Here is a 14645-nt window from a genome sequence, read left to right on the forward strand (position 1 = left end):
GATGAATGTGATAAAAATATTTTTGGGCCTGAAATCACTGATACCACCTTTAATCAGTCTTCTTACCGACCCCAAACTTTTTGCACTATGGAACACTCCCTTTTCACAAACGGATAAAATCAAGTCCCTCTAAAAATGTTGTTGAATATTCTATTCCCTCTGAATGGTTCAAGCAATACCTGTTTGATGAACGTGCAACTTGTGACAGCTGGTTTAAAGCCAGACAGGACATAGTTGTCCTCCAACACGCTGAATCTGTCAGAGTTACGTCTGGGCAATGTTTTCTTTTCCGTACCACCCCTGCCTGTGCCAAAATTCAAAATTGTACATAATTACGGATTAACATTTTTGCAGGGTGATGCTTTATATTAATAGACCACTGGTATTCATCCATTCAGTATCTTACCATTTACGCTGTCTGTGTCACTTATGTCGCGTTCCAGTGTGGAGCTGATGGCACTCATGATGTTGACCGTAGCGAAGGCAAATGGCATCCTGTAGCGGCCCAGTCTGTGACAAAACCCCTCTGCCTGATTCTTCAACTTCTCCAGCTTCTCTCTGTTCTGAAGGACACAGAAAAAGGATGGAGCTTCATAAAAAGATAGTGGTTTTATTTATCATAATATTTCTCCTTAGTGAAATAATGTAGATTAACATAATTTGAGAAATAATTGACTAAATTATACACACTTTATGGCCAAGTATGTGGACACCCTAACAATCAACTCTTTTGGGTTTGCTGAACATTTAATAAAAAAAAAAAATGGAAAGCTTTCCATTAGATGTTGGCACATGGAATGTAGGGTTTTGAAGGTGTTCTTCCCCACCAGACTCAGTGAATGATTACTTTATGGACTGTATACAGGGGCATTGTCACAACCCAAGCCAAACCCGATTATTAGAAGGGGGTGTCGACATACTTTTGGCCATGTTGTGCACATTAACAATGAGAGAAAGTGAAATTTTCAGTAGTTACCTTAGTAGCATCACTCTCCCTCAGTACCATGTATGGTTCAGCACAATCCCCGATCTCTCCTTGCTGAAGAACCTTCTCAATCTACACATACACAACACCATAACACTATTGTTACACAACTCTGCCATTTATCATTATGGGAATCATCACTGTCTATTGGTCCTGATATGGACTGATATCTACAGAAAAGGAACATTTTCTTCTAAAGAAATGAATACTTTTATTCAATAAGGATGCATTCAATTTGTTTAAATGTGTCAGTACAGACTTTTATGATGTTACAAAAGATTTATATTTAAAATAAATGCTGTTATTTTAAATGTTATATTCAAAACATTTTTTTTTTAATCACTGTTTCCACAAAAATATTAAGCAGCACCACATCATTTCAACATAGTGGAGAAAAAAGCAGCCTTTCTACCACAGTAATAAATTACATTTTATATATTTAATTGCAATTATATATATATATTTTTTTTTTTATTAACACTTTTTTTCATATTGTATTAATAATCCACAATATTACAATTTTTACTAAGAATTTATGTAAAATTTCAGCCTTTCAAAACCATTTAAAAAAAATGACCCTGATTTCACTGGAAAAATAACTAAATAAAATTATTATTATTAATTGACAAAGTCTCAAAATGCCAGATACCTGTGGATTAATCAGACTGGGCAATATATTGGTTTGTCACTTGTTGCTAAAATATATATATAAAAATATATATATATATAAAAATATATATATATATATATATATAAAAATATATATATATATATATATATATAAAAATATATATATATAAAAAAATATATATATATATATATAAAAATATATATATATATATATAAAAATATATATATATATATATATAAAAATATATATATATATATATATATATATATATATAAAAATATATATATATATATATAAAAATATATATATATATATATATAAATATATATAAAAATATAAATATATATAAAAAAATATATATATATAAAAATATATATATATATAAAAATATATATATATATATAAAAATATATATATATATAAAAATATATATATATATATATAAAAATATATATATATATATATAAAAATATATATATATATAAAAATATATATATATATAAAAATATATATATATATAAAAATATATATATATATAAAAATATATATATATATAAAAATATATATATATATATATATATATATATATATATATATATATATATATATATATATATATATATATTCAAAACCAACAAAACCAAATGATAAAGTAATTTCAAGATAATAAATGTACGCATTTTACTCATTTCTAAAATGGCCTAGTACTAGCTCAAAACTACCTTAATGACCAGATAAATATCTGGAGAGGGGTAGGAGATGGAGAAAATTGCAGATCTGGCCAAAGTGGAGGTGTCAATGTTGGGAGTGTGGGGTCGCAGGAAACCCTTCATCTGATCTGAGTTCAGGTCAAAATGGAAGTTCTCTGAAATCTTAAGGAAAAAAATATAACATGATTTACAATGGACAGCATGAAACAACCAACCTGCAAATAATTTTAGCATATCACTAAAAAAACAGAAGGGAAATTGTGGTGCATAACACACAAAAGTACTTCCTTATACTTCAGACAGAGTGAACCAAATCAGAATGGAAAGACAGCTCACTCAGAGTCACATTAGCATAGTTTCCCCCTAAATGAACTCTAAATCTCACTCAATCTGACTAAAGTCATCTTCAACATTGTGAAGGCACGTCTTAAACGGGCATATCAGGAATCTTAAATGATGTTTTTTTTTTCTCTTAACATTGTGAAATGGGTAATTCCTCCCATTCCAAAACACACTCTACACCAAACCATGAAGAAGAAAAAACATGCTGCATAAAGTCCCTATTTAGCATGAATCATCTGGTCTGTCTCATGTATTAACCTTCTTCAGTAAAAGCTAAAGCTAAAGAGGATTAATGTAATACTTCAGGATATTCCTCCCAAATATATCTGCTGTCTTTCCATTTAATATGAAAATACACATGCCACTGCATTTACAGTTAACATTAAAACTCACTAATTCCTTAAGATCCATGACTGTCAGTCAAAGACATTCTTAAATTTGCTGTACAGTTTAATGTTCACTGGTTTTATAGAACTCGGTCTGAACAGTTCAGACTATATTTTGTGACCCATTTCTACTTTATAACCAAGTTGTTTTAGAAAGAAACAGAGAAATTAAAGTCCAAGGATGTTGATTTAACAAAATAATGTTTATGGCATTGGATAATGAAAAAGTCTCATTAATGTCCAGCTTTGTTCAAACTAAAGTCGAGGAATGTGGGAGGACTAACAGAAAAAACACCGACAGGAAGAATATTTATTAATTATGTCTCCCCAGCTTAAGCAAAAGGGTCTAAATACAGAAATATACCACATATTTTAGTTTTTTATTCATAGCTCTTAAGATAACCATCAGAAACTGACCTTCTTCTTCTCTTTTGCGTCATAGAGGGCCATGGTTGCAAACAGAGGCTCAATTTCAATCTCAAATCTGTAGAAGGAAAAACATTCTCTCAAAACCACATTTAAGAGCATTTCAACCTCAAAGTAAAAAATAAAACTTGTAATATATAATGAGATGTAATGGTTTAAAATATGAAGTTAAATCACTTTGTGAGATATAAAGTTGCAAATAGAAGAAAAGAAGGTCTCAAGTTTAAACATTCAGAGAAAATAATCAATAATAGTGGACAGTGAAGAAGTATTACTTGATGGTCTGACATCGCACTAGTATCCTCTGCCCAAAGTGTTCCTTGGGACAGTCAGGAATGGGCCGAATTGCTACTGCATCCTCCTGTACACATTCATGGGTAGATTGAAGACAATATTTAGTTTCTAACTCAATCTTACTTATGTTCACAAAAACAAAAAACACATTTTAACATTTAAGCCTGTATTTAAAGCAAGTGCTGCACCTCATCCATAGGCGGGTAGAGGCCAAAGAGCTCGCCGTAGCGGTAGCTATGTCTGGCCTCCTGGTTGAAGCGATCCAGTTCCTCCGGGCTGCTGAAGCGCAACAGACTCTCCACACGACGGTCCGGCTGCAGAGCCCGTAAGTTGAAGTCTGAGCTTGTGAGGGTGGTCCGTGTTGCATCATGACATAGTGCTGGCAGGGACGGTGACTTTTCCTGACGGACAGGAGAGGATATATTGAGAGACATTTAGATATTATGGTTTTCAGTCTGGGGCCTGGAGAAGCAAAGGAGGCCAAAAGAGGGTCCTAGGGGGTTCAAGGAAAAGTTTATATATACACACACATACATATATATATACATACATATATATAAACACATAAATATTATATATATATATATACAGATTCAAGTGCGTGGAGTATGTCAGAAACTGAACGCGCATCTGTATACTGTATCCAGTGTAGACAGCGTCAGTGATTATAATTGGTTCTATTTGCTTTTGACGCAACGCTCACATCCAGTGTAGGCATGTGTCAGCCGTTAAGCAACTGAATGCCAGTGGGCGGGGCCTATGGTGCAATGATGTATAACTATTTGTCAATGTCTTGCTCTGGAGGCAGTCATATGCAAATGTATTTGCCCATGAGATGTCACAACAGACGTCACAGCTTGATTAAATGCTTTGTTTATAACGAGGACGTTTTAAGCTATGAAATTTGCAGGATGTTTTAATGGTACAAATATGTCAAAAAATTTGATGACCCCTTTGAGAGCACATATTCTTGCATATACAAGCTAAAAGCAATGGTTCAGATCAAGTTCATTCATTCAGTTTCATTATTTGACACTCTTAACTGTCAAAAGTACAATGAAAAACAAAGAGGCACATAGAATTAACTATTTTCCAATCTTATGTCTTTTGATACTGACTGAACTAGCAATACCACATAGCTGCATGTGAATTAGAGCAGAGGAGCTATGTATAATTCTGAGACTAATGCTTTTTTCCAGGAAGATCATAAGCCTTTGAGATGGATGAATTCTCAAAACCCTAGGAGAGATTTCAGTTAATCGCCAAATATAAGAACCATATGCACTAGCTCTGATAGTGGGCATCATGCAGAGTTCCCATGATACATTGCGTCTAGCCTGTGTAATAGACCTTCCCGTACCATTTGTATTCTTAATCTACTTGCTTAAAGACACACATCACAGAAGAGAGCTGGCTAGCGGGGTCTTTGGTACTCCTCTGGATTGCTAATAACCCCTGCAGTGAATGCGGAGGCCCTTTAAAGGATCCGAAACTAAGAGAGGATTTTGGTGTTCCCGCAGACTCTCAATCTAAACTCATGAAAAATACATGGAGTAAAACAAATCTTTGTGGCCTGGATAATTAAATCTTGGCAAAGCTGCATTGGGACGGAAGCAGTGAAGACAGAATGAATATTCATGCCTCATTTTGTCCCTGGACCCTGACAAAAAAGGGGTGGGATAGAGCCAAAATGGTGGTCATAGGGACAAACAGAAAAAAAAAATACCTAAGAGAAAGATTCTGCTCATTTTACCCTCATTCTTCTCATCTGTTTATTTCTGTACGTTGAATTAAGAGGAATTTGATACATATGAAGCATCACACATATGCCCCTTTCACACAGAGATCTTGGAAAACACAGATAATGTGTCCCGGGACTTTTCCCAGGATCGTTTGATTTTGGTTCATTCCCACTGCCAGTGATTTTCTGGAATCTGTGCATGCGTTCATACACATCCCGTAAAGACATGTGACATCAGAATGTGACATGTTCGCAGACATTTTTTTTCGTCCTTCCTTTGTTCCTTAATGAACAAAAACTTTTTTCTTTGTTCCTCGACAAACACAAACTTTCTTTTTTGTTCACTCTAGCAATTTTCTATGGCAATTGTCTGGGATCAACTCTCTGACAATAAAGGTGACACACTTTATCGGCTTTAAAGGGTTAGTTCACCCAAAAATGAAAATTGTGTCAGTAATTACTCACCCTCATGTTGTTCCAACCCCGTAAGACTTTCGTTCATCTTCGGAACACAAATTAAGATATTTTTGATGAAATCTGAGTGCTGGCTCACTCCTGCAGGCTTATGGACACCTTAACTTGCTGGCCCAGAAAATGTATTAAAGACACAATAAAGTTAATATAGTCCAAGTGACTCCAGTGGCTCAATCTTAAGTTTATAAAGCGACGAGAATACTTTTTGTGCGCAAAAACAAACAAAAATAGCGACTTTATTCCACTATTCATTTCATTCTCTCTGGACCTCGAGTTAGTTTACGTAGTGTTTTTGCGCAGCGCGTCTGTGTTGCACGTCACCACGTATGCTCACTATTGGGTGACGCTGGTCATGTGTGTGATACGTTGTGACGTGCAACACAGACGCGCTACGCAAAAACACTACGTGAAAAGACTCGAGGCCCAGAGAGAAGGAAATGAAAAGTGGAATAAAGTCGTTATTTTTGTTTGTTTTTGCACACAAAAAGTATTCTCGTCACTTTATAAACTTAAGATTGAGCCACTGGAGTCACTTGGACTATATTAACAATGTCTTTAATACATTTTCTGGGCCAGCAAGTTATAGTGTCCATAAGCCTGCAGGAGGAGTGAGCCAGCTCTCAGATTTCATCATAAATATCTTAATTTGTGTTCCGAAGATGAACGAAACTCTTACGGGGTTGGAACAACATGAGGGTGAGTAATTAATGACAGAATTTTCATTTTTGGGTGAACTAACCCTTTAATATAATAATAATAATAATTACAACAAAAAAAAAAGAGGAAGATAAGTGTCCATGGGGTTGGGTGGTGGACACCAATAACAATGTGTACAAAAATCTCAGTTAGCTGCTTTGTTGTAAAATGACAGTTGTATATAAGAGGAAATGTTTTATAAACTGTGCTTACCAGTTGGTCTTGTTTGTCAGGCTGAACGTCAGACTCAAACGTCTGTCTCTGTAATAATTTGTTAGCGTCTGTCCTCTCGGAGTACGCAATCCATCCATAACCCTGAGTTCTGTGAATAACAAACACAATTTATTTGTAGTATATCATTGTAGTATCTATGTGTCTGATGTCATTTATTGGAGTATTTAAAATTCAGCCCTGAGGAGGGACAGGAAATGAAGTCTGGGGATTTACCTTCTGCTAACCACCAGCCAGGGCTGCGTGTAACTCTGAACACAATCCCTCACATGCGGATCCAGCTCCACTCTGAAGACACACAAACATACACATTATCCATGAAGTCATGAAGTGAAGAACATTGTTTCCAGGTCCAAGCCTCAACTCGTTTCAAATCTCAACAGCTGATTATGAGCACTTTTTATTCATATTACACATTTAAGCTAAGGTTTTTTTTATTATTATTACAGTGAACACTAGTCTCTGGGCTCACGGCGTCCCAGACACCAATATTATTTAAAAATATTTGAAAAGCTGAATTACTGTCTCACCACCTGGTATTTTAGTACAGAGATAAAGAGAGATAAATGTTTGTTTCTTCAGAGACCCACCAAATGCCACGGTAGAACCCATATTAAACCTGAAAATTGGCCGATTTCTACTCTAAACCTAGTGAACTGCCTATAGGCACGTCAAATGCACACGTTTCAAAAGAGTTGTAGAGTACAAACACTGAAATTCATCTAGTTGACCTACTCAACCCCAACAGGGAGCATCAAGCAGCACCTACCCTTCCTCCGCGACAGAGGGGCGAATGGTCCTGCATTCCCTCTCCACCAGCTCCACCTCCAGGTTGTCGTCAGGAAACTCCCCCAGCTCCTGCATGAGCTCGGGATCTCCACTGCGCAGCTGTGACATCAGGAACTCATCCAGGTCAACCGGCTCAACTGCTTCATATGACTGAGGCTATATAGAAAACCAGGACATACAATCCCAAAAAAATTAGCTCTTGGATTGGACACATCATGCTTACTTGTAAGACATCACCTGTTGCATTTGAGACATAATCCAGAATGTAATATAGTATGAAACAAAAGTAGTGAAAAGAATAGGAATTGATCCTTTATTAAAAAACTAAACTATTTTTACTTTATTAATAGGCTAAACTTTTTTTTTTTTTTTAAGTAAAAACTGTAATATCTAAAACAGAGATGAATGATCATCAAAGATGAATGCCTCACTTCTCTTGGCACTAAAGCATTTAATCCAACTTAATATTAGTTGTCTATCAAATAAGATTAATCTCCCTCTATAACAACTAATGAAGGCCTAAATATAAAAACACACACAGAGAGAACTAGAATGTTCTATGACCTCCATAAAAACATGAAACAATGGAGGCTGGTAGCAATAAATCTTTTTATAGCTGTTGACGTTCAGATCATAGCAGTAAAAGAATGCATTGCCTACAGTTGTATTCTTCTGTTAGTAAAAAAGCTAGACTGGAACAGAGAGCATTCTGTCATGACTCGAGGCAGACAGACCCAGACCTGCTGAAGATCATTAACAAAACTGCTGCAACGCTCTGGAAGGTTGCGATCTTTTGAGGCGTTTCGTAGAGATGGATTTTTCAGAAGGCTATTGGACATTAAATCATCAAACTAACGCTAGCCTACAGAAAGTTAGGAAAGCATGTCAAATAAAGGATTAAATAAAAAGTGTAATTTTATAATAACCCTAGCAGCTAGTTATGTAACGTCTCTGTGGCGAGCAGGACGAGGTCGAGGGCCGTGGGAGGACTGCGCGACAAGCTCGAGGCCGATGCCGTGATTACTGATGCGCGACACCTGCGCGACGCACCGGTCACGAATCTCTCACGGAGGAGCGGAAGCATAAGGAGGAGCGACGACAGTGGAAATCGAGAGAGGCCAGGCCTGTTTTGTTTATATATGACGGCAGTCGTCCGTGAGGGGCTGCTGTATCTACTTTCATTTTGTATTTGTTTATTTTATTATTAAAGTTTTTAAATGTTCGCCGGTTCCCGCCTCATTCTTCCCATAACAACGAACTTTGTTACAGCCTCAAACATTTGTTTTTTCACAATCTCTTATCTTTTGCAAAGTGTTGTACAACAACACTATCAGTTATCTGAAATATGCCCCTATAACACAAGGTCTCACTAGAACAATTCTGATAAAACACTTTCTAAACAAAGTATCACATGGCACACCTTGAAAAGCATTTAAAGGTGTAGACATTGAATCCCACCACAGGAGAAATCAATCAATTTAGATAAGTAAACTAAAACACTGTACTGTATGTTATCTGATTTCATCTGATCTCTATGGAAGCCTGTTTACAGCGCAAAGAGTAAAAAATAAAATAAAACATAAACGGTCACAGAATATGGAGGATCTTGAGGTACAGAACAAGGAAGCAATAGCGAGATGTAAATTCACAATTATCAAAAAAACACAACTGAGGTATAAAGTCACAACAGTGAAACTTAAAGCCGCAATACTGAGAAATAGACGCAAAAGTGAGTAATAATTTGAAATAAATATAAAGTTGCAGTATGTGAAATAAAGCTGCAATTGTATGAAATAAGATCACAATAGTGATCTCTAGTGTCACACCTGAGGCAGCACAAGGAACAAGCTTGTACATATTAACAACTGTGAAAAAGCTCTGGATTTAAAGTGCCCCTATTATGCTATTTTAAAGTTTACTAATTTTGTTTTGAAAGGTCTCCTACAACAGGTTTACATGCATCAAAAGTCAAAAAACATTGTTCAATGATTCTCAAATAACTGGACGGATGGATGCATCAGTCTCTCTAAATCCCTCCTTTCCGTGAGCTACTCTGCTCTGATTGGCCAGACGGCCCAGTCTGTTGTGATTGGTCTACCGCTTACAGCGCGTGTTGGAAGATAACGCACATTACCAACAACGCTTCAGCTCACGAGGCTTCCTCAGTCCTCAGCAATTGTACATTGTACAGACAGTAACAGTGACATTGATTTTACCAACATTTGAAGAACTTATTCAACCCAAACCTCCATCGCAAGGACGACTTGAGCAGGACGTTTCTCACTGAAACGCTACTCAGTTTTACGTACAGATGTTAAAGGAGAACTCCGGTCAATTTTAACATTGAGCTCATTTTTTTGTACATTTGGAGTGCTGTCAATACAGAGAACAATGACAAAAATCGGTGTTGCCTACACAGAGTTATTCTATTTTTAAAATTTGCACCCTGTTGACTTCAATGGGGCTGTTGATACTAAACCTGCTTTTAGCCTCTTAACATCCTTGATGTGTCATTACAAGTGCACAGAAAATGTGAGTGATTCCTTCTGAGTGAACACGAGTGAATCTGACTGCAGTAGATGTGAAAGATATGTATAAAAATTATGTTATTTAAGCCAGCGCAAATACCTGTGTTTACATCCTGTTTTCGGTTTAAGTCCAAAGTAGTCGATTGCCGAGTTCACGCGCATAGGTTTAGTTACCTATGATCACGCGCGTGAACTCGGCAATCGACTACTTTGGACTTAAACCGAAAACAGGATGTAAACACAGGTATTTGCGCTGGCTTAAATAACATCATTTTTATACATATCTTTCACATCTACTGCAGTCAGATTCACTCGTGTTCACTCAGAAGGAATCACTCACATTTTCTGTGCACTTGTAATGACACATCAAGGATGTTAAAGGTGGTATCAGTGATTTCAGGCCCAAAAATATTTTTATCACATTCATCTAATCTTTCCTAACAATCCGCTAGCTGCCCGCCCCATAAGCATGCCGTCAAAAAAACGCGTCTCTGTAGGCAGCCTAGGCTCTGAGATCTGCACACAAAAACAAATGGTTTAGCCAAACAATCTGAGCCAGCTTTTTCTTCAGCTCTGACTTCGCGTGCAGCCGTGCACGAGCACAAAACCTCACAACACCCTCCCCCTGTCGGTGATTGGTTGGAACACTATTTGTTTTGGTTTTGATTGTTTGGCTAAACCATTTGTTTTTGTGTGCAGATCTCAGAGCCTAGGCTGCCTACAGAGACGCGGTTTTTTGACGGCATGCTTATGGGGCGGGCAGCTAGCGGATCGTTAGGAAAAAAAATAATATATATTTTTGGGCCTGAAATCACTGATACCACCTTTAAGAGGCTAAAAGCAGGTTTAGTACTTGCCCCATTGAAGTCAACAGGGTGCAAATTTTTAAAATAGAATAACTCGGTGTAGGCAACACCGATTTTTGTCAGTGTTCTCTGTATTGACAGCACTCCAAATGTACAAAAAAATGAGCTCAATGTTAAAATTGACCGAAGTTCTCCTTTAACGCCTCACTATCAGCATTAACAAGTGTATGTCTATCAACAAACCCATGTGTGTGTGTATTTCTAATTTATTGTGATGCACATGCAGGAACTGTATTAACTGTATCAATAACTGTGCATGTTAGCCGAGCACTAACCTAAATGACTGATGTAACATTAAAGTTTGCAAAACAAATCTTGTTCCATCCTTATCATTACACAAAGAATTAAGAACGACAGACAATCTGCATTTATAGACAATTTTAGGTAATAGTGGCCCACAGCTGATAAGCAGAAGTATTTCAGTAAGACATAACGTGAGTTAACCGGTTAGTCAGAAACTTACACAATATAAAACACAAATCTACATATTTTGAACACCCAGTAGAAAATATATACATCAATAAGTATCCATTTACAGGTTATGATTCTGAGGAGCAAGCTGGTCCAAATAAACTAGGTACTGACCCTAAAATGACGTGATTGTGGGCGTGTCAAGTTGTTCGCAGGCGGACAGTGTACAACATAGGTGGGCACTATGCAAATGTATCTTCTAGTGACGTAGAACCGTAAAGCGGTAGGATTCGAAACAAAAACGACGGTTTAGAGTTGATTCTTTCTTTTGGGAGACAATAACATTGAGTTATGCTTATAACGGTTCCCAGAAGGAGGGAAACGAGGTACAACACATGACTACGGGATATCGCGCTCTTGCGCCATCTGTTGTAGAGTGTGTGTTCTGTAGACGCAAAAAGATCTACCTCGGCCCTGTCGAACCGGTCCCAGATCGGTGCCACTATTCTCGGGTGCAAGCGCCACTCCCTGACCTGTGGTCCTCCTCTGGACAGCAGGTCTGCTCCGCCATTCAAGCGGCCCGGGACATGTACCGCCCTGAGCGACGCTAAATGTTCGCTGGCCCATATCAGGAGCGTCTGTATCAGTTACAGCAGCGGAAGAGAGCGGGTACGCCCCTGTCTGTTTATGTATGACATTACTGTCGTGTTGTCCGTTCGACTAACACATGTTTGCCGTGCAGGTGCTGCACAAAGTGTTTCAGAGCCAGAAGAACCGTCTGCAACTCCAAATAATTTAAATGACGCTCTTTTAGTCCTGTCGACCATTCTCCCCTTCCAGAGTTCCCCTGGCACAGAGCTCCCCATGTAGTGACGCATCTGTTGTCAGGGGACTCTGCCTAGGGGAATTTCCTCTCTCAACAGAGCCAGGGATCCCCAGGGGATCAGAGCTCAAACGCACGCTGGGGTTATCGTCACTTGTTTAAATGCCAGACCAGTGCTCAGCGCCCATCTCTGGAACACACGCAAAAAGAGGAAACCCAGCTGGACGACTGATATTATTGAGGCCATAAAGCCCAGCAGTCTCGACACTGTACGAAAACGCACTCGCCTTCCCAGCCGAAAAAGCTGCGAAAATTCTCGGCTCTTTGAAGTGACAGCATTGCTGTGTTCTGTGCCGAATCTCTCTCTAAACCGAGATTTGAAATCCACTAACGGAACCAGGGCGTTCTTTTTGATATTAAAAATCTCGTAGATGGGAGACAAGGGCTTGTTCCCTGCTGTCTGCAGCCAGGAGAAGGTCATCCAAATAGGCGAACTCTCATGCCTTGATGATGCAGCGAAGTCAGTGCACACTGCTTGGGACAGCCTGAACGGCAGGACCTGAATTTCGTATGCATTGCCCAAGAAATTTCCTGTGATCCAGGTGTGTATTGAGACATGAAAGTACGATTCGGTCAAATCCACCGATGTGTACCATTCCCGGGGACGCATTCCGGATCAGCATCCGAGGCCAGAAGCGGACAGTGCCTGTCCACTGCACCATCAAGCATCAGCTCAACAAACGCTATGCTACCGGCAGTGTATACATGCTCCAGGTTTGGAGAGAGCCAGCTGGGTGTGGACAATCCCCAAACACACCGGACAGTGCTCAGTGCTCATCTTTTTCGGACAACAAGTACCCACATGTCATTGGACAGGGGCAAGAACCCTTGTTTTTAGCCATTTTGCCAGAGAAAAAAAAATGTATTAGGTTTTGTTAGCTATGCTAAACTTGTGCTATTAAAACTTTTCTCTGCTTGTGCCTTTCGACAGAAATCACCACCTTGGGCTTTCCACATGAAAACTGTAGCGTGATGGCGTTCAGACTGTTTACATTCACAAACATCTATATTACACACTGCATGAAAGAGAATGTTCGAAGAACCACAATAAGGGCACTTTAAATATAACAACTGTTGAAACTTTTTTTGCTGTGTGGTTTGTGTACTGTACATCATCAGCAGTTGACAGGGGAGGAGCAGTGAAACTGTTGATAAACAATCATATAGTCTATGGGTTAAATCATCTAACCCCAACCAGCGATGGGAAACAAAGGTTACAAAAACAGACCGTTTCATTTATCTATTTTGCATCATCTAACACAGGTTTAAATGTCAGTTTTTATTCAAAGGCCTACTTGTGCTTCTTTGAAACATGGAGGCAACCACAAAACAGTTCCTGGTCTTTATTCAACACCATCAAGTTTAATATAACCCACCCAGTCTGCGTGTGTTGTGTAAATTTAGCTTAGTTTCAATTCTCCATCTACCATTTGAAGGTAATCGTAATCATCATACAGCAGACAGAACAAGTGCATCTGAAACGGATGAAAGAAAATACTCACCAAATGCTTCTCGCGAACAAACTACTGGCAACTGACAAGATGGCGTTGCACGGAAGCAAAAACGACTTGTTTCTGCAAACCTCTTCCTTAATAGGTTTGAGCCGTATGAAGCACTCTATCTTTTGGTACTTCCAAAAGCAGGATGTGACATAACAACCACATCCCTTACTAGCTATGTTGAAATCGCTGGGGCACATATGCCCTCACAATAGTCAAAAGCGTAAGGTTAAGTTAAAATCTGATTACGAGTCAAAGCCAAAGTTCTGCTCTCCACTTTAAGGAAGGAATTATATGATCACTGTCAAAAAGTGAGTCATATTGTGGACCATTATTGTAAGTTTACAGTGGCAAAGAGCTTTAAAATTTGCTAGCAGTGAGAGAACCAATCAGACTTAACTGACAAATTGTGCCATGCTATTGGTTTAAAATATAACTTTTACAATAAACAATTATGAAAGCTAGATGTATGGGTTTATCACGCTGTAAAAAAACTGTAGACATCAGGGCACTATACTGTAATGCGTAAACCAATGAACTTCTCAAGTATCAAAATTATAACTACTTAATCATTTGAAAGCATTATTACTGAAGTATAATCTGTTTTTAATCCAAAGAACAGCTATATTTCATTAATATAACAGTTTCATTTGCTTTTTTACAGTCTCTCTGTATTGCGAATAATGGGTAAACATCACAGGGATGATTATGTTTCTATGAAGACAACAGCTTCTAAAATCCATGGATATTAAA

At 37.9% G+C, this 14645-nt stretch overlaps 1 protein-coding gene across 2 annotated transcripts in view; it reads right to left on the bottom strand.

The window, feature by feature from the left end:
• The window catches only part of dock8 (dedicator of cytokinesis 8), a 52178-nt gene that overhangs the window by 27294 nt on the left and 10239 nt on the right, over positions 1 to 14645 (bottom strand). Inside the window, exons 1-11 of one of the 2 annotated variants that reach the window (XM_081349507.1) lie at positions 13896 to 13980; positions 7686 to 7861; positions 7133 to 7204; positions 6899 to 7007; positions 3963 to 4175; positions 3756 to 3841; positions 3472 to 3538; positions 2339 to 2488; positions 977 to 1057; positions 407 to 563; positions 180 to 304 (exon numbers count right to left, since the gene is read on the bottom strand). In XM_081349507.1, coding sequence (XP_081205633.1) covers positions 180 to 304; positions 407 to 563; positions 977 to 1057; positions 2339 to 2488; positions 3472 to 3538; positions 3756 to 3841; positions 3963 to 4175; positions 6899 to 7007; positions 7133 to 7204; positions 7686 to 7813 — 1188 coding nt within the window. In that variant the 5' untranslated portion in view covers positions 7814 to 7861; positions 13896 to 13980. Of the gene's footprint in view, positions 1 to 179; positions 305 to 406; positions 564 to 976; positions 1058 to 2338; positions 2489 to 3471; positions 3539 to 3755; positions 3842 to 3962; positions 4176 to 6898; positions 7008 to 7132; positions 7205 to 7685; positions 7862 to 13895; positions 13981 to 14645 lie in introns of those variants that run through there. The other variant, XM_081349506.1, reaches the window with a different exon arrangement.

This window comes from Scardinius erythrophthalmus (assembly GCF_964197995.2).
Source record: "Scardinius erythrophthalmus genome assembly, chromosome: 20".
Lineage (NCBI taxonomy): Eukaryota > Metazoa > Chordata > Actinopteri > Cypriniformes > Leuciscidae > Scardinius > Scardinius erythrophthalmus.